The following is a 20,000-nucleotide window of genomic DNA, read 5'->3' as shown; positions in this document are numbered from 1 at the left end:
ACTTTATTGACAAGGGCGTTTTGGAGCTGTGAGTAGGCGTGGGATTTGTCACATATGGTTTAGGGGCCGACATATCTCTCCCTCAATACCGTACCGGGAGGCAAGGTCGGTAGCAGAAAGCAGCGAAGGGCCAACTGCGTCCAAAAGCGATCGCACGGGCCGAAATCCCGGGATGACTCGTTTGGTACGACGCTCCAGCGCCGGTGTCTGGAGGTACTGCGTTTTTCTCTCTTGTTCAAACATTCCGTCAGCGCATGCGCAAATGTTCTGGCTCTTCGATACCAAAAAAAATTAACATGCTGGTTTTTTTTTGTACCAGCAATTGACATTTCAATTGATTTTATAGGCATACACGTAACGTAAGAACCGAGAGTGTCTGGTCTTGTCTCAGACAGAGGCGAGAGATGGTTTCCTGCAGACTGGGACGCCTAAAATGTTCTGTTGTATCCATGGCGGTTCACGAGTGAAGTTGTCTCTCTGGCCTTTCTGTGGACGAATTCCAGGACCTACTAACACAATCTGGGCAAGTTTTGAAAGCTAAAACCTTCAATCGATTTGTTATTTTGCTGGTAGGTTTGGGTGGCCCGACACTTATGAAAAAAACTATGAAATGAGAATCGGTAGTCTTCCATTGTCATGGAATGGCAGAATTACCCAGAATTCTTTTTGGGCATGAGCGAGGCAACTTAAGAAGCACGAGACTGGCCCTCATCGAATGGCTGAAGCGCGGCCAGAGGAAATGATTGCTAGCCAGATACTCAGGATTAGGCCTGGTGTGTGCTGTAAACGTTGATTTTGGATTTCTGAACAAGTTTTTATCATAGAAAATTCGAGACAAAGTTGTGCTTTCATTTCGCCGCTGTAATTCTCGTGTCAAAGAAACGGTATAATAATGAAAATAAGAGAATAACGATATTTATATTTGCAGATTATCTGTCCTCTTACTACGAAAGTCAAGCTCGACATCTCTATGCAATAAGCGCATTCAAAATTTCCCTATATTACTTGATAAAGGTATGTGGGTTTTTTTTTTTGCTTTTTCTTTTTTAAAAAGGGGTTTTCTGCTTATATGAAAAATACATTTTCTCTCTCGTCCCCTTCTTATGCATGATCTTCGCGGAAATTACATTCTGTTCCTCAATAAACCTGGAACAACCAGTTATGGTCTTAGTTCTCTTTTTTCTTACGTATCATCTAAGTTGCGGAATGCGCTACCTGATTTTATCCTTACCTATGTATTTATTGGTTTTAAAAGACAATCCTTATACGCTTGCTTGCTAGTGTTCCCTTGTTCCCAAAATTACTTCTAAACTTTTTTCAGCTTTTATATCCCTAAATGGTTTATGTTCCAATATTCCCTACGATACGTTCCCTTGTTTGATCCCCTGTTCCTCAGTTCAAATTAGCCATGTTCCTGTTTCCTTAAAACCCCTGGGAGACCCTTGTAATAGAAACAAACGTCGTTTCAATAGGCTAGTTTCGAATTGTGCAGCAACAAAAGAACAGATTCGAGGTTCAGGGGAATAATTTGCATTTTCCTCCTTTGTTTCGAACAAAACAAATTAAAATGCAAATTATTCCCCTGAACCTCGACTCAGCTCTCATGCTGCTGCACAATTCGAAACTAGCCTATTGAATGTTACATCTCCGTCAAAATTTTCCCCTTCAAGTTTAACCGCCCGTGGATTGAAAATGTAGCGTATGCTCTTGCGATTGCGCAGTGTTGAGATCACTCGCCTCCCAACAATATTCCCAGACTCGGCGTCATATCCAGGTGATCTGGTGACGTAATTCGACTGGGGGAAAAAAATTGTTAACGCCGTATCCCACAACCGCGCGCGGCCTTATGGAATTTGGAAACAACACGTAAGGCCGCGCGTGGTTGTGGGATACGGCGTTAAAATTTTTCTCCCCAGTCCTCCAAATTACGTCACCACATCACCTGGATGTGGGATGAGTTTGTTGGTTCTCTGTTCTGCATCGAGAGGTTTTTCTCCGGGTAATACTCCGATTTTTCCCTCCCCACAAAACCAATGTTTGATGATTTAAGTTAAATTGATTAATGTCGTCTCGGTGCCGCAGCACTAGAAGTCGATAGAAGACTTGATACTCATTGCAAGTAAAGTTCTTTGTTCATTTTAACATTTCATTTTTTTTGTTCTTTCATCACACAGTTATATTGGATATTCTTCTCAAACAAGTCCTGGAGAACATCCTTGCTTTCAGTCTTCTACATATGAAAATTTCCAGTGACATCTTGATTTTATTTCAAGTTATAAAAATTCTTTTAGTTTCCAATGTCCGTCCTGTAGTTTTCAATGAGAGTGATGGTCCTTTTCCGTTCACAATATAACACAGCAGCTCTTTGAACCTGTAATAACGAACAGTCAGATTTTAATAAAACTGGCTTTAAAACAGACTTTTCGTCAAAACAAATTTATTGATATCGTTTTATTGAAGGTATCAAAACAAAGCCCGTCGAGAGCATTTTTAATGGCATTTGGTCGAGTAAGGAGGAATCAGGCGCGACAGTGGGACTAAATAGTAGATCCCATTTCCATAATAGCCTTCCTTGCAGATGAAACTAAGAGAAGGTTGACATTTCTCTTCCCAGTATAAGTCTCCTGGAAAGAACCGCAGAAGACTCTTCTTCTAAGCAGGTAAAAGCACGACAAAATCATTTCCCTCGTATTTATTTACAACTTCTTGTACACTGTGAACGTACCTTCACCATTCGTTGCGGGTTTCACGTTTTCTGGGAACTGTCCTCTTACATTGCCAGGAGGCTGATATCGGGCAACAACAAACTGTGCCCCGGTGGAACTAACAGCTTTCCCGGCACCCATTTCCTTGGAGTTCTGCCATACAATCTGCGTGAAATGTCCGGTAGCCTTGGTAAAGCCCGGGTTATTGTAACTGTACTTGTCGTGTTCCTCATACCACATATCCGTCACTTTTTTACCAGTAAGTTGAGCACCTGTTGGAAAGGGACAGAACCAAGAACTAATTGTGATGACAGTTTGTTGTATCGATTATCCATTTCATCTTAAAGTTGCCCCTGAAGACAGCTCATTGGCTGCTTTGAATCGTTTGAAACCTACGAATACCTAGGGGTCTCTGAGCTGATACGTGCATGAAACAACGAAATTACGTACAGTCGAACCTCGATTATCCGGACCTCGATTATCCGGATTTCTCGATTATCCGGACTTTTTCTCTGGTCCCAATTTTGTCATGAATATTTATTAGTCATCATCAAGATCCCAAGCCATATTCTTTTTAAAACTACAGCGTTGAAAAAGTAATGTAAACGCGAGTTTGTTTCTCTTTGTCCGTTCTTTCGATAAAAGATAAACAGGCTATAATTTTGCGATTAGAGAAAGAAAAAATAGGAACCAATTTGTCAGCTTAATATGGCGTTAGTAAACGGCAGATATCTGATATCCGCAAGAGCAAGGAAAAAGATCGCAACGTTTGCCGACACGTGTACAGGTATTCACAACGGACAGTGAATATTGTTTTCCAAACGATTTGCAAATATTTTGTTTCACGATTAAATGTCGCTTTCTTAACGTAATCAGTTTTTGTTCCTCATTAATATTCATATTCTCGATTATCCGGACCCTCGATTATCCGGACTATTTTGTGTAGTCCCAACGAGTCCGGATAATCGAGGTTCGACTGTACTATGAAATGAGCATAAAATCCTTGTTGGACAACATTGAAAACGCAAACTTGGGTGGCTGTACGTTTACGTCTATATTCGCTCTCAGGACGAGTGAGTGTAAAAGGACGGTTCTCGATCGGCGTTGATCAAGGGGAAGGAATACACAGCAAACAAAATCGGGAATTTTTCAGCTGTGCTTCTCATCAAGTATTTGCGTTCCCGGCTCGGGAAAAGAGCGTCGTCCCTATGTGGTTCTACAGTCTAGAACGTAGCGTGCAACATCACGTCTAGCAGTTCACCAAGACATTACGTTTCTACTTGGAAGTCAGTTTACCTGACATATATGCAATGTTTTCTCCGTAATCGTTCGAGCTACTGGGCTGGATGCAATTCCTGCTGGCCAAGTCTTCTGCCCATGTTTGAGCCTCCGCTGCCAGTTTGGAGCTCCACTTCAGAGGAGAGGTGCTGTGCCGAGAGCGAATTGCGTTGTGCGTTTTAAGAAGCTCGTTATTGAATTCTCTGGTACTTTCTGATTAAAATTAAAACATAGTTCGTCAGTGTTTGCAGCCAAGCTACTCGGCTTATCTGCTCTTCACATATTCTTACGTTCAAAGTTATTAGGAAATAGACTCCTTTCAGTTAATTCCCAGTCTGGAAGACAAAACAATACGATTGTTTTGCATTTGAAAAATTTGTTTCTCTCTGCAGGAGACAGAACAACCATTGTTTTGTCCTCCATATTGGCGGTAATTACTGAAATGCATGGGTCTATTGTGAAAGAAAAGTTATTTGAGCTCTCCTCAGTTGAAATAGGATGACTTGATCACGACAAACTTTTGTCCCTTTCCAAAAGCACTGCAACCCAGCTACCCCGGAATGGAAGTAAAAGAAACAGTCAAGCAACACCAATCTCACAGACTTTTTCTTTTCTTCTTTATCGCACAATGCTTTATGTCTACTTTTCAGACTTTTTTGCCGTGTGTGCTGCACAAAGACGGTTGCAAAGTCAAAATACAAGGGTTAAAACGCAATTGATGATAAAAAGTAGGGCGCCTTCGGGTGTTATCTAGATTTGATTTTAAGTAAAACATACGTGGTTTTTCGTTGGCTCCTCCAGTGACAGGAGTTGTAACAGTCACAGTCCTTCCGCTCGATCCCGGTTGGCCGTGAGGCTGCTTCGATCGGTCGGACATTTTGGACCCCTTCGGTTTAACATTTTCTGGAAAGCTTCCCAATACATTGCCGGGTGGATTGTAACGCGCGACAACAAACTGTGTCCCTTTTGCATTTGTGGCTTTGGCCACTCCCATTTCCACGGAATCTATCCAGACCACTTGAGTGAAATGCCCTGTGCCTGAGGAGAAACCTGGATTCCTGAAACTATAGTCCTTGATCTCTTCGTACCACATATCAACGGCTCTCTGTCCCGACATTTCATAACCTGGAGCAGGGAAGACAAGAATTCACTTGATGTCAAATTACTATTTTGCGAGGGAAAATTCTCATCGCTGTGAGGATACCGTGAAGACCCCCAAAAGTCATATTACCACAACCAACATGCCACATCAGATATTCCTTACATTTAGAGAGTAGGATTACCTGATCTAGGAGGAGGGGGGGGGGTTATCCTTTATCCTTCTAGGAGTAATATTATTGATTTAGTAAAGCAAATACCTGAAGCGAAAGCCAGATTTTCTCCATCGTCTCCGGTGTGGTGTTGAAGGCGATTTAGCTTGACAAGTTCCTTGGCCCATTTCTCGGCATCTGAAGCAAGTTTTGATGACCATTTCAGGGGAGGAGCACCATGTTGAGCCCGATAATTGTTGTGCGCGTTTAAACAATCCTTTTGAAACTTATTAGGCATCACGTCTGAAAAACCAGAAACCAAAAGGGTAGCCGAGTTATCCCTAGCAGAGCGTTTACAAGGCAGGTAGGGTAGGGTTAACCTAGCACCAGGGTAACCCTATCTGCCTTGTAAACACATTGCTGAAAAGAAGAAGAAATGTGTGAGTGCTTGGGTAACCCTCCTGCTAGGTTAACCCTGGCACTAGGGTAACCCTCCCTCCTTGTAAACAGGTCCTAAGTTTCGAATACGAGTCCCGTCAAATTATGACCAATTAGATTGGGCCTGATGACCGCAACGCTTCTGATTGGTCAGCCACCAAGTAGCTTAACGAGGGATTGCGCGCAAGTGCTAATGGGGGGACTGGTTTTGACTGGTTACCCTATTCGCAGCTACAAAGACGCCGCCAGTTTACTAGTAAAATCGTCTGGCGTTAGACAGAGTAAATTCGTGAAGTCTCATTCCAAGGAGTCATTGGGTTAATGCAAAATCATAAATCGTGCAAGGAAACACAAAACCGTCACGTTTTTTCCCCCCGCAAAAATCTAGCAGTAGCTGTCCTGAAAATAGATAATACCGAAAACTTTTGGGCCGCATTCCATCGGAGATCGAGACTCCTGTCCTGGCTCTATGCGTCAACCCTTCGGCCTCTCTTTCCGTCATCTGAATATCGTTTGTCTGTATGCTGAAGCCACGCAACTGAAAACACAGAATTTTTGTTCTTCTTGCCGGCCCCTGCCAAGTTAACACTCTCCACCCTCTCTTTCTGGGTAGAGTTTATTGGCATCTTGTTCTTAATTGCTCGCCTTGACCGGAAAAAGTTATGCATTTGCGAGAAAAAATAAATCAATCTTTATGAAGAAGCCAATTGAAAGACAAAGATGACCTTGCGCAATATATGGACGAGAAATAAAAGGGTGATTGCTTGTGACAGCAGAGAGCGCGGCGCGCGAGTTAACTCTCACGCGACTCCTTTAATTTCCTTCGCGCCTCGCCTCCTCGCGATAAATGATGGTTTTGAATTATCATTATTCATGTCCTGTCACTGAAGCGCAATATATAAGCGCATTTTTTCAGACTTTAATTTCTTAAGCACAAAAGTATAATACGATCATGCATAAACCATGGCAGAAGACGAGAATGATAGCAAAATTGAAAATTTGTACTTGGAATTGAGACTGGAAAATATTCCTCACAAGCTTTCGAAATGAAGGTAAAGCATCATGAATAAATCGGTTGCTGATATCCATTACCACTGAATTAAATGCAAGTTAAGGCAATGTCAACAGCGTGGTTTTCGAACGGATGATCCACGGAGGTGTGTTGAAACGTGGAAGTCACATAAAAGTAAATACACTCTTACCTTTCAGTTGAGGGAAATGTACGTGATACGGCCACAATTCTAAGAGTTATATCTCGGTTCAATAAATTAGCCCTCTATGATGTTCCAGTTGTTCTGAGTATTTATCTCTTTTCGAAACTACTCCGACTTCCTGAATACACACCCCTTGAATCTCGTGCGTCATCAATGTAACACACGTCCGCGTCACGCTTTAAGCGCAAATTCAGTGGAAAAATGGCAGTAATAAGTCTGATTCTTTAATCATGAAAAGTCTGAATCGTCACTTATCAAACGTTTTATACATTACAAACTGGCTGTCGAAGATAAGGGCACTAAAAGTCCTGAAAGTCGTTCAGACACAGGAAATACGCACTACCAAAACGTCCTGTCAGAAGATGACATTAATCTGCACGTGACATTAGCCCAAAAGTCAAATTACTTTGATATCAAACCTTGCAGACACCGAAATCCTTTTATAGAAGAACAAAAAAATAGGATTAGCCAACCTTTGGGAAACTCCTTTCACGTGTGACTCAGCTCACTTTAATACCTGAACTGACCAGCCGAGAATGCACAATGGCAAATGAAATCAACAAATTAAGTCAAATGACAATTGAAATCGAAAATAGAAATATTTAGGGGCTTAGCGTTTTTGATTTCAATTTTTCAGTTAACATCATCACACCATTTCAAATATCTGTACACAAGTTATGAATATTATTGAAGGCTCACGCACTCCACCTTACACATGTTTATGCAAATATTCTAAAACGCAGTGCCATTTTTCAGGTTACTAACTACTCCAGTAACGTTTCTTTAATACTAGTAAGAAGTCCTGTATTTCGATTCCATACAAATCATGGCGGAGTCATTCACTGAAAAAAATTCAAACTCTATCTTTAAAATTCTTACACAGTGAATAATAAAACAAATTAAATGGTTCGGAACAAATACAGTGAATAATAAAACAAATTAAATGGGTCGGAACGAATACCTAACCCCAGTTAATTTCATTTGCATGCAAAATAAAACTGAAATTGCCGTCTAACAAAAGTTTTGTGTACGATTCTCCTAACCATTGCAACTTTCACCTTTTAATTATGCCGGCATGATTGAGTTTACTCCCGAGTAAGCTACCGTTTCTGCTGTTTTGCCCGACTCCAAACAACTCAAAATGTTTCTCTGTAAATGTGCCATCCCGCGACAGCTGCCTTAAAGATAGCCTGTCAACTGAACGTAAGATGCATACCTGGCGTGCGCTTATGATAGTTTCGTTTGAAGAGAAGGATCCAGGGTTCAAACCCGACCACAAAAAGAATTCAGCAGTGCATCAATATGACTCACCTTGTGAAGTCCTACGTGTGGATAGTTCAAGGTGACCAATCACATTTGGGCTTTCTCAGGTCATATGTAAATATGTCAGCAACTGTAAGAAGTTAAAGCGACGTTCACTGTTTACAAACATGACATCACATTTCTTTTGATATTCAAATTTGCCTCAGAACAAAAGAGATCATTGTCACACCAACAAACTGAAACTTCTGGCTGAAACTCATTAATATCAATGAGTGGCATCATGAGCGATGAATACATGGCCATTAAACTTGACGCTGAAATGACAGAAGACAAATCAGGGATATGGTGCTGGGTCGGTGTGGACTGAAATTTTATCAAACGAGTTGATGAGGGTAAATTAACCACCGAAATAAAGATTTGTGAGCTGAGCTGACAAAATCCCAGTCCCAGTGGCAAGTTTTCCTGGTATCCCAGTTCCTGCTACTAAAATCCCAAGTGGAGTTATGATAGGGAAAATGTAATTTTAGAGCAACGATGTGTTTTCTCTTGGAATCAGTTAATGGTAAGTCTCAAAACGAAACATGAGATTACTGGAAAACGGAGGCAACTAAAAGACAGTGCGATCTATTATTTGTAGCTGCATGGGTTTGCTTACCCAATTGTCCGCCGAAAAAGGAGCAGGCGTGGCTCACTCAGTTGGTTAGTCCGAGGAGGCATCATTGTAGGTTGCGCGTGTGTAGAGTTATAGTGATTGCCCTCGGAGGCAACCTAGAAGTCCCCACATAAAAAGGGTAAGTGTATAAATTGGTAGATATTGTAGGGGGAATCAATCTCGATTTGTTCAACCAGGCGCTCAAGGTGGTATCAGTATCGCTTAATATATAATCGGGCTCGCAAGTGGTATTGGTATTGTTCTACACGACCGAGGTGTTTTGCGAATCACGAAGTAGAAACTCACACAAAGAACCAAAGTGCTGTTCGGGTTAGCAATTGAAAAATCAAACATTAAAGCAGATCTGATACAAATCGAGTTGCCTACAAAGGACCAATCCTCCTGAGTATTATCACATGATTTGTATTGGGAAAACAAAATGTACAAGCGAAAAAGGTCTATTGAGGAACATTGTTCAAGCACGCACGAAGTTTTTTTCGGGAAACGATTTGTCAGACACAAATCACCGTGTGAGAGAATGAAAGACTCAGTAGTCTCTCAGTCTACAACCAGCAAGAGTTGTTAGAAAACGACTGAAGATAAACATTAGTGATTCTTAAAGTATTTACAAAGCAAACGATCGGTGTTGTTCCAAACATTAACATAGGCCCGCGACAGTATTCTGTCTTGAAGAGGTTGTTGTTTTAATAGAAAGAATCAATCCGGGGAACCAATCTTGATCACGTCTTTAGACTGAAGAAAAAGGACACTTAACAAGTTATTATCATAGTTTTGTTGGATTTTTGAGACCGTCAGCCGGTTTCAGTTCTTCCAAGATACTCTCAACATTTCCGAATTCCAAATTTGTTACCAGAAGGGTTAGAGTTTTCTACACAAATTGTTCACTCGATGTTCCTATCATAATAATACCGTGACACCGTTTCAGTTTCTTCATCCGGTCAGATTTTAACACTTCCTCTTCTTACTATTTATTTGGTCATGTAATCCTATAACTGCAATTATATAATCCCAATCAAGGACATCTAAATAAAGCATATTTCAAACCGCGCGACATGAAAAATCAGTGGTTATTCACGTTACTCAAGACTAAAAAACTCCATCCCTTGCAGTATGTTACATTTTTAAAAAACGATGGCCACATTGCGGTAAAAATTGACTTTGCGTTTGTTTTAGTTTCTGTTTCGATTGGGACAGCATCGTGTCCGCCATGCATGATCAAACCGCCCACTCACGAATCATATTCGGTATACTGATTTGTTCTCCCCTCTCTACTTGGGCCCTAGACACGTTGAATTCTGCGTACAAGTATACTTGACAGTGAGGGCACTTGTAGTGTCAACTATCAGGGGCACCCAACGAGAATATAGTTCAAAACCACTTAAACATAGCATTGTTAAACGTATTTCAGTATTTAAACGGCAGATATAGGCATATTTTTATCCCCTAAAAAATTTTTTTTTGTTCGGATTCTCTAGCTGAAAGTCCAGTGATTCGAAAATTATAGGGATCAAAACTTACCTTTTCGAAAATTTCAGCCAGAAGAAAGGCTCCCGAAAATTCTAGGTGACCTTTTTAGGGTAAAAATCCGTTAAAAATGGGCAATTGTACCATGTTTCAGATGTTCGAAAATCCTAGGACAGGCAGGCAAGCAAGAAATTTTACTACAAATGTTGCGAAAATTCTAGATCTCAAATTGTCTTCCGAACAGATAATTATTTTCCGAAAATTGACGTTGGTTACCCCTGAACTATTGCTAGTTTGGAAGAAATATGGGCTGAGATATTGTGGGCATAAGATGATAACTACCTGTAGAAAGTACATCAGTTTGGCATCCATCCAGTATAATAAAGACTTAAGGTTAGGCTTGTTGTTCACAATTTCTCAACAATGTTAAAGAACAAACACTGCATCATTACCAGAGTATTCCCTCATTGTTTACACCGTCCTAAATGAACAAAAACGTGCCTCATACATTTTTAATTCTGTGCACTTCATAAAGCAATATAAATAAATTACATGTTTTTGGTGCCAAGAGGAATAAGAAATAATTCTCGCGGTTGCTTTTTAACAGTGAAACAGGTTTTTAAAAAGTAGCTGACTCCTACGTGTAAAATTCAAGAATTCGAGTCAGTTGTTGGAAGTCTTTGAGTAACCCACAGCCGAGGGATTTGAGGAAAGTTACTTCACGCTCAGAGACATCCATCCTTTGTTAGATATCGTGTTTGTATTACTGAAGAGTTTAACGATTGGAAACGGGAGGTAGGGTATGAATTGAGCTCTGAACTAGCATACAATCTTTTTTTCTGTTTTGCTTCTTTTTCCATTGAAACCGGGAAGTATATCTAGAATCTAGTTTTACGGCACGAGACCCTTAAAACGTCAAAATTAAGCTTGACTGTGTTACAAAATGATTAATGTTTTTCTATTAAGAATCAGCGGCTTGCTGGATTTCAAGAAAAGAGTATCTTCGTGTGTTTTTCAAGATCCCCAAATACATGACAATCACGGCATGATACACGAGTTCAGGCCCTCCAAAAATTCTCTTGTCCCTTGAACTACCCCTTTCCGTTTATTTTCCTTGTTGCTAATTTTCATATTTCGTGAAAAATACTTCCTCCCACCGGGAAAAAATAATTTACAAGGAGTCAACCTTTGTTTGTGTACACAGCAACTGGCCGTGATCATCTCCTATTCTTTCTAAAATGAGATATTGGTTATACTTGTTGTTTTACAGAAAGTTGAAATCGACGTTGAACACGAGCTTGGAAAGTTGTTTTGAGCAGCAATTCTACAAGTAAAGTTAGAATTCATCTTATATTTACAGATACCGTTTGCCAGGTGATCATTAATAAGTGATTAAAATTTTGAAAAGCTACCAAAAGAAAGTCCAATTGAGTCAGCCATTTTAAATAGGGGTCCATTAAGTCTAATTTACATTTGGAACTTGTCTTTTTTTAACTCTCCACAAGTTAGTCCTTTTTCCCTGCGATACTTCACGGCTCGTAAAATTTTTGCCAAGATGATCGACTTGTTCTTTCTTTCATCCCATCAGTTTAAGCTCATGCGCATGCTCCAACTCGTATCAAATGGAAAACAAAGATACTGCTTTTTTAGATATATAATGTTGTAGAGGCAATTATTAACACAAGCGTTGTTGAGTCTTTCTTTTAAAACAAAATTCCCAATAAATTTGATATTTTCCGATTTTTATCTTTGGACATTATTCTTCAGAGTTCTCTGCTGTTCTCTAAGGACTTGATATCTTTGTGTGGTTCCTCTCATAAATTATCTATCATATGGCTGAGATCTGGCTGTCAATCATCAGCCGTGTTTTCATCACTTGCCATGTCATTGTCAGCGTGATCAATGCTCAGCATTGTAGGACGGCATCTTCAGAGTATGGAAAAATGCTCCAGGGTCATACATTTCAAACTTTGATGGCCGGAAATCCATTGGAGTGTATGCTCAAGTGTAATACAGAAATCCAATGTCAAAGCATTAACTACGAAATCATGACGAACGAGTGTGAGTTAAATAATCGCACAAAGGAAGCCAGGCCCGAGGATTTCGTGGAAAAACAAGGCAAACTCTACGCTAAACGCTGGTTGAGACGAGGTAAGTATGCATTCAAACGTTTTTCACGGAACCAATCGCAGCAGCGTACAGATTCTGCATTGTCTACCTCCCTAGTTCCTCTCGGTTCCATTCGCGAGTTGCCTGCGTGGTCTTGCAAGGAAATTAAAAGTAGCGAGGGCGATGAAATGGTCAGCGGTAAACAATGGATGCATTCATCTGTAACACCAGGGGAAGTGGCTTTAGTGGAATGTGATGTCAGTGCAATCGATGGTAAGAGGCTAATGTTTTTAAATGATTAGAGGCCTTACTCGTTTATTTTGGTGTTTTGTTGCTTTATTTATTTTTTATTCGGTTTGAGAATCGTCCGTGGAAGCGTCTGTCTGACTGTTAAGTAAACGGAAAAAAACCGTTGGTTGTTATTACTGAAAGGGATCAGCGCTGTAGAAGCAAGGATTGGAGTGATTATTCAGTAAATTGTAAGAAATAATTTGTGATCTGGTTTCTTTAAGGAACGTAAACATGAGAGAAAAAAATGAGGTTTATTTGTAAATGAAGTTGGCCCAATTTCAACTACGACTTATTCACAGGTAGCACACGTTTTCCAGCAAGTATTTTCTCTGCTTCTATCCATAATTCAGTTTATCCAAATATCTATGGTGATTTGCTAGTAGTTTTTGTGAAGCTCAACTGAAATATGCTCAAATGGTTGCCGGACAGATCACATTTGATTTCATTCTCACAGGGTTAGATGAAGACTTTGACTTCGGCCTTTTTTTCCGATTTCCAGATAAAGATGAATGCCAAAGCGCATCGACACACAGTTGCCATGAAGACGCTACATGCCAAAATACAGTGGGCTCATATAAATGTGTCTGTAAAGAAGGGTTTTACGGAGACGGTAAAACAAGCTGCGCTACTGTAGGTTAGTATCTAGACTACCTACTGTGCAACTCAGTTCTCTACAGAACAGTTATTTTGTAGCCTACATGTCGCCTTACCCGACCTGTTTTTCCTCGGAGAGCTGGGTATGTCTGCTAAACGTAGTCTATATATTTTGGTGCACAACATTTTCGTTGTAAACATGCAGCAAAAATGCATCTAATGCAAGTCTGCATGTAAAATTCGTGATACTTCGTCAGATTATTTATAGAATAGACACGAAAGGTTATGCTTTATAGCAGAACCTTGTGAACACTTTTCAAAAGGTGGGGGGGGAGGGGGCTACGCTTCTGACGGCAGAAAGTGATAAAAGCCGGTTTTTCATCTCTCATTTATAAAAAATAAGCAGTAAATCTCCATTTTAAGTTTTGAACAAATAGAAGGCCGTAGCAAGTTTTAAGTTGCGATGTTAGTTTCTAAACGAGTGGTCCCATGATGTTACAAGCTTCCATTTGCCTTGAATAGGCCCTGTAGTGTGCCATCAGCAATAAAACACGTGAATACATTTCAATTTTGCAGTAACAGGGGAAGGCTGTTCAGGGTATAAGTGGTTAACAGAAGCTAACAGACACCGAGATTCTCCGCCATCCACTACCCTTTGTGACCGCAATTTGATCACTCAGAAAGCCTGGTACCGCTTTGGAAACGAGTCTGGTAATCACATGCCAACAACTTGCATCGCTAAGCACAAGTGTAACACGCATGCGCCTGGCTGGCTGAACGGAAGCCATCCCGAAGTGCATGATGGAATTGTGACAAGGCGCGTTTGCTATCATTGGTCTAGTAGTTGCTGTTACTGGGAAACTCATATTAGGCTCAGGAATTGTGGTCCGTTTTACAGCTACGAGCTTATGAGTACACCAGCTTGCCAGCTTCGCTATTGTGGAGAATGAGAAACGAAGCCATTATCCACAAGTTGATAACAGACATGTAAAATTTGAACAAATGTATATGTAAAATTATCTCTTCTGGAATATTTGTAAGTCACGCATTTGGAAAAAACTGCTGATTATTCTCATCCACATATTAAAAGGAAATTGTTTTTTGAGATTCTGCTCACTCGCCGCGGGCCTAACACATTAGATTTATTTTACTAAAAAGGGAGGTTTTAGTTAGTAGGGAGCTGCAGATGGGTAGTAGTGTAACAAGGGTCAAAGCTTAACGTCAGGACGGCAAGTACCACCGATATTTTGTAAAGGACTAAAATAATAGGTCCGCAATATGCATATACAATACCCATAACTGAAATAAGTGATAATTTACAACTGCAAAATAAAGAAGATGTTTGTCCAAACCAACAGTGCTGATATAACAGTCACGTCCACCGAGATAAGTGTGAAGACGTGGTGGAAAACCTCGTACATCACCTCATCCAAAAGCAGCGTTGTAAGAGAGTACCGTTAGGCAGCTTAAACAAATTACAAATTTAATGATTTGTACAATTGCCTTGAAGAAACGTACGACTCAATTTTTTAGTCACATTTCATACAATTTTATACTCAAGCACGTGAGGTAGCCCAGTACCGCAGGAAACGCATTTGAGTTAGCTGTACCTATAAACGGTTATGAAATTTACTCAACAAAGTACTAAAAGAAGCGTTATAGGTGTGGCCAAAGTCTTTCATTTTGTTCAACTAAGTATGACTGGATCCAACATCAGCACTACTACATCTTGTAAGAGTCTTTGCTCACATGTTTCTCACCTTATGAAAAATAAAAACAGCACTGAAATGTCCTTCTCAGGGGTATTTGTTTAAACTATAACGAAGACCTTTTGAAATTTAGTGTAACTTCCACGCCGATCCTTCTTTAGCCTTTAATATCCCACTTACGGGTTGGGCAAAAATAACCAAAACTAATAAAAGTGAATATTCCCTTGTGTCTATTTCCTCTTAGAATTACGTCTGAGTAGATTGCATTTTGAAGTTTGATTCTCTTTCAACTTCACAGGATAATACAAGCTTTCCCTTTACCTGTAGGCACAAGAAATTTGTTTCAGTTAGTTGTAGTATTTTTGCAATACCGAAGTGATAAGCAAAAATGTCCTTTTTTAAAGATCTTATTCGTTTTTTTGAAATCTTTCAGAACTGATGATGGGCGTTGAACGATCGAAACATGTCCTTTGAAAGTGGTCATCATTCATTCAAAATTTTGGAAATTTCTTTTAATCATTTTAAACAAGTCTAGGAGCCACTGTTTTGGTTAGCGCTTCCAATATCTTCTTACATTAGCGTATATTTGTAATAAAATTGATGTTCAACTAGCCTTTTGAGGAAAGCCTGCCAAAAGGCCATTTCCGAGTTCGTACGAGTCTGATCCTCTTCAAAGCGAGTCTACGTGAGAGGTTTTTCTTAAGAAAATTAGTTTTCATTCATATGTAAGTAGAACTAATAGACCAATTTCGATATATTAAAACTCAGTCCTAAACAAAAGGCATCAACTCGAGGCTCTTGGGAATAAATATAGATTGATTGATCAGTTTATTTACCTTCTTGCAGCTACAGCTGAATTGCAAGGGCACCCACAACTATATTATAATATAAGGATTTTTATGAGTTTATTCCTCAGAGCCTCGAGATGATGTCTTTTGTTTATGACTGAATTTTAATATATCGAAATTGGTCTACTAGCATCACAAAAACTTCGCACTTTGAAGAGGAAGCAGGCATGAACTCGGAAACGGCCCATTGCACTTGATACAAGGAACCTTACGCAAGAATGACGACGATGCCCCAAAACAATAGAGCGTTTTCACTCACGTGACCAGCAGCCATATTGTATTATTGGAACAAAGGAAAGTATTTGCATAAAAATAGATATTTTAAGCAAGAGCCGATACAACGTAGATTTGATTTTAGTGATGTACTATATTTCGGCTGGCCAAACCAGCCTTCTTCAGGTACAATGAGAGTTTACATTGAATATAGTACATACATCACTAAAATCAAATCTACGTTGTATCGGCTCTTGCATAAAATATTTAGTTTCTCAACTTGAAATAACGCCGATCAGATCAAGCCACCGATCCAACGTACACCGACAGGAAAATTGTCCACGGTTGCTTGCTTCGAAACTCTGGAATATAAAAATAGAGTTCAATTCCCGGAGGATTAGTTTGGTACACCATAATGGCCGCCATTCCTTTGTCTTGGAATACCAACATGGCTGCCGTGACGTCATGTGAAAACGCGTAATGAGCTTAATGAGCAATAACAAAGGACCTGCAAGTGCGATTTTACATTTAATGTACATTTCTTTGCCATCCTCGACCTGACAACGACTTGAATTGACCAAATTTGAGGTGTGTAGAAGACGTGAGAACCTTACGAAACATTTTAAAATTTTCTTCCCAAACAGCCACACCATTCATGCCAATTTTATAACTGCGATGTTGGTACACACTTTCTATTCCGAACGACTTGGGGTTGTAACGAAACTGTTTCAATAACGGGAAATAACATTTTTGGACGACGTTCTCGTTAGCGTCATCGTCGTCCTTTCGTAAGCTTCGTACTCGCGAGGGAAGTGCGTTTCCAATGCGCGCTCGCGAACGCGAACAAGACGTACTGTCCTCCTGTCGTCAGTAACGAGGCATGTATCCCGTGCTAACGTTGCAGTGAAAACGAAAAGTACATCTCCAAACTAATCTGATCGAACGAAAACTAAGTAAAAGATTAGCATACCAGACTTTCCTCCCTTGGCTTTTGTATCCTTGGGCATTACGTTCTCTTGATAATGACCCAGGAGATTTCCAGCAGGGCTGTATCTGGCAACTACATATTGTGGTCCGTTTCCTTCACCAGCTATTGCGACGCCCATTTGTTGTGATGCTATCCATACGACTTGAGTAAAGTGTCCCGTGCCTCCGAAATTTCCAGGATTATCAAAGTTGTAATTTTTGATTTCATCATACCACATCTGGGTGGCACCTGCGCCAGTTAATTCATAACCTGAAAACGTAAGGCCTTCGTTATATTTTTTACCAAGAAGATGATGACGATAATAATCCTAAGCTGTAGTTGAACCCAGGGAGAATGTTATAAATCAAATCACATGAAGTGAAAGCAAATGAAATTAAGTACTGGATTTTGATGAAAAAGGAAAACCGGAGGATAATCTCTCAGAGCCGAGTAGAGAACCAACAAATTTAAATCACAAGTGACGTTGTGTCCGGACATCAAATCCAGGCTACTTTTTTGCAAGGCGAACTACTCCAAACACTTCGCCAACCCTGCTTTTAATTGAGACGACAATGAGAGAATCCCCCAATTTCAAGCAAAAAATAAAAATTTTCGGTTCGGTTGGAAGTTCTTAGAGGGTAACGTTCAGCTTGCGATTTCTGAAATGAAGATATCATTCCCTAAAATGTTCGGACAATTTTCATCTGAGATATCCGAACAGATCAAATTATAAATTCTACGTGATAAAAACACCTCTTTAAACAGTCTTTATACATAACAAGGAGCCTAGAAATGCCTCTCGAAGGCTTTTGGCTTAATTTGCTCGTTGGGTGCCTTTGAAATACAAACATGTTATCAAACGTCGAACTTTACAAGTGGCGAATCTAATGAAAATGAGAAAATCTATTGTTTTCGTTCATTTGCATTAGATTCGGCACATGTAAAGTTCGACGTTTGAAACGGGCCTTAATCATTAGAATTTAGAGTGACTTGATGTTGCTAAAATCTCCGAGAATTTATTCACCAAACAATATCATAACACAAAATCCAAAGCACTATACAAGGACTACCTAACGTGGCGCGAAAAATTTTGGAATGGAGTAGTAATGACAAGGATTTTCCTACCAGAGGCAAACGCCAGATTTTCTCCATATTCGCCAGAGCTGTGTTGTAGTTTATTGTTCCTAAGCAGTTCTTTCGCCCATTTTTCTGATTCAGAAGCAAGTTTAGCTGACCATTTCAGCGGCGGCGCACCGTGCTCAGCACGCAGTTTGTTATGTGTATCAAGGCATTCCTTTTGAAACTTACTGGACATGACGGTTCACGAATCTCTCCTGAAAAAAAATTAAAATTAATAAACACTGATTTGACTCACTAACTTCATCAAAATATTTGCGTAACGAAATCATCTGACATAGAGCGACTGTCTCACTACGCCAGCCAATTCCTGATCACAGGCTACAGAGAGGTTGCCAGGGAAGCAGTCTGGGCTAGAGGAAATGAGACACTACGTATATATGGGAGGTAGGCATATACTTTATGCTATCTCGTATGAACAAATCTCCTGCGTCTGTGTATTGAGCCCTGATATACGTTCGCTTGGGGCAAACGTAAAGCGAATCCATGTTTTGTTTAACACAACTGCAAATTTCAACAAATATTGAATTTGATTATCCTTATGAACTTGACATCGAGAATGCAGTATAAATGCCAACCACAAGAATGCCATTTTAGGAGAATCTCCTGGATAAGCTGCCGCAGTAACTCTATCAATGAAACAGCCCGGAAGTAAACTTCAATGAAGCCTTTAATATTTTAGATAACATTTATTTAAGAAATAGAAACATGTACCGTGTTTCTATCGAGTTATAGAAACACGAGGGAAAGTTTGGAAGAACGAGAAATGCTGTGCGAACGCGAGCCGCAGGCGAGTGTTCCACCGATTTCTCGAGTTCTCCCAAACTTTCACGAGTGTTTCTGTAAGTCGATAGAATCACGGAATACATGTTTTCTATTTCTTTTAGAAAACAACGCGACGAGAAAAAGGAAAACAACTTGTTAACTCTAATTATCAAAATGCAAATTGTTTTTGCATGCGCCATCACTACGTCAACAGCTAGTTCTGTGTCTCCATCTAGTTATAGAAACGCGATTTTTAACCAATCAGCGCGCGTATTTTCTTAGGACTGTTTTCTAAAGAGTCCTATTTTGAGGTAAATTTTGCAACAACGCAAAAATTGTTACCACAACGCCTCATCTGTATTGAGATCATTGGTGCAAGAGTCGATATTACTTCTTCTTTTATTAAAGCAAAAAAGCCACAGATGGGCGGCTTGATGTCTGAAGACGGAAGGAAAAGAGAAAACCTTCGAACTCCTGTATTGTTCCAGGTCTCCTTTCTAGTCGTTCTTCTCAGAAAAAGTTTGTTTATGATGAAGGGGCTCTTTCTGCCCGGTAAAGATGAAAAATAGGGAGGCCTGTAGTTTTGAATTTAACGATCCTTCAATATCTGATAGCTTCTCAACCGCATATTTTACTTTTCGCCGGACAATTCTCTATTCTATTAAAAATCCTATCCTATAAAGCTATGTCGGTTTTGCCGACAGAGCCTGTTTTTTTTTTTAAACGGAAACTTCTGGGGATTAGTCGGAAGCGTTTGAAGGCACATAACAACACTTGCGCTATTCAATGATTAGGCCGCAAGTGACTCTATGGAATTCTATATGCCATTGGGTTCCACCTCTTTGTTGATATGTTTTATCGGGTAAATGAGGGAATACTTTTTTAAGTAAAGAAGCGAATGATTCATACGACGTTTAGCTGTCGGAAAAAATGAATTAAATTAAACTTGAAAAATGACGTTTTGCATAAATGTAATTATAGCATATCACTATGCGTATAGATGGCGGCATTCTCATATATTCAAGTCACTGAAACACAAGACTCTTGAAGCGTTTTTGCGTAAACGAGGCACTAAATACCAG

At 39.9% G+C, this 20,000-nt stretch overlaps 3 protein-coding genes and 1 long non-coding RNA gene across 12 annotated transcripts in view; 2 read left to right on the top strand and 2 right to left on the bottom strand.

The window, feature by feature from the left end:
• Positions 1 to 1,975, top strand: part of LOC138043560 (uncharacterized) — a 4,066-nt gene extending 2,091 nt beyond the window's left edge. The window contains exons 2-3 of the long non-coding RNA XR_011131285.1: positions 347 to 523; positions 929 to 1,975. This is a non-coding gene — a long non-coding RNA (uncharacterized lncRNA). The remainder of the gene's footprint in view (positions 1 to 346; positions 524 to 928) is intronic.
• A 138-nt stretch (positions 1,976 to 2,113) lies between these two features.
• On the bottom strand, positions 2,114 to 8,241 carry LOC138043546 (uncharacterized). Of its 2 annotated transcripts, none has more exons than XM_068889886.1 (6): positions 8,102 to 8,241; positions 5,342 to 5,536; positions 4,761 to 5,108; positions 4,002 to 4,196; positions 2,726 to 2,977; positions 2,114 to 2,371 (listed from the first exon to the last, which is right to left on the bottom strand). In XM_068889886.1, exons 2-6 carry the CDS (start codon positions 5,529 to 5,531, stop codon positions 2,343 to 2,345), a joined length of 1,014 nt encoding a protein of 337 aa, XP_068745987.1. In that variant the 5' UTR covers positions 5,532 to 5,536; positions 8,102 to 8,241; the 3' UTR covers positions 2,114 to 2,342. The 2 variants fall into 2 exon arrangements, with proteins under 2 accessions (XP_068745987.1, XP_068745978.1); XM_068889877.1 differs by lacking the exon at positions 8,102 to 8,241 and adding an exon at positions 6,874 to 7,214.
• A 2,623-nt stretch (positions 8,242 to 10,864) lies between these two features.
• On the top strand, positions 10,865 to 14,612 carry LOC138053369 (uromodulin-like). 6 transcript variants are annotated; one of them, XM_068900043.1, is made up of 6 exons: positions 10,865 to 11,080; positions 11,556 to 11,615; positions 12,053 to 12,436; positions 12,512 to 12,667; positions 13,185 to 13,319; positions 13,856 to 14,612. In XM_068900043.1, exons 3-6 carry the CDS (start codon positions 12,118 to 12,120, stop codon positions 14,227 to 14,229), a joined length of 984 nt encoding a protein of 327 aa, XP_068756144.1. In that variant the 5' UTR covers positions 10,865 to 11,080; positions 11,556 to 11,615; positions 12,053 to 12,117; the 3' UTR covers positions 14,230 to 14,612. The 6 variants fall into 6 exon arrangements, with proteins under 6 accessions (XP_068756144.1, XP_068756129.1, XP_068756136.1 ...); XM_068900028.1 differs by having other exon boundaries at positions 10,872 to 11,080; positions 12,053 to 12,667; XM_068900035.1 differs by having other exon boundaries at positions 10,872 to 11,080; positions 11,556 to 11,620; positions 12,053 to 12,667.
• Positions 14,613 to 14,745: 133 nt separating this feature from the next.
• LOC138053405 (Golgi-associated plant pathogenesis-related protein 1-like) overlaps positions 14,746 to 20,000 on the bottom strand; it is a 5,637-nt gene continuing 382 nt past the window's right edge. The window contains exons 1-4 of one of the 3 annotated variants that reach the window (XM_068900056.1): positions 18,553 to 18,642; positions 18,142 to 18,350; positions 17,020 to 17,286; positions 14,746 to 15,309 (exon numbers count right to left, since the gene is read on the bottom strand). In XM_068900056.1, the coding sequence (XP_068756157.1) occupies positions 15,281 to 15,309; positions 17,020 to 17,286; positions 18,142 to 18,331 (486 nt within the window). In that variant the 5' untranslated portion in view covers positions 18,332 to 18,350; positions 18,553 to 18,642 and the 3' untranslated portion in view covers positions 14,746 to 15,280. Of the gene's footprint in view, positions 15,310 to 17,019; positions 17,287 to 18,141; positions 18,351 to 18,448; positions 18,643 to 20,000 lie in introns of those variants that run through there. The other 2 variants (XM_068900063.1, XM_068900050.1) reach the window with 2 other exon arrangements.

Source organism: Montipora capricornis, chromosome 1 (genome assembly GCF_036669925.1).
Source record: "Montipora capricornis isolate CH-2021 chromosome 1, ASM3666992v2, whole genome shotgun sequence".
Lineage (NCBI taxonomy): Eukaryota > Metazoa > Cnidaria > Anthozoa > Scleractinia > Acroporidae > Montipora > Montipora capricornis.
The sequence above is the reverse complement of the archived record's forward strand: the minus strand, read 5'-3'. Positions and strand labels throughout refer to the sequence as shown.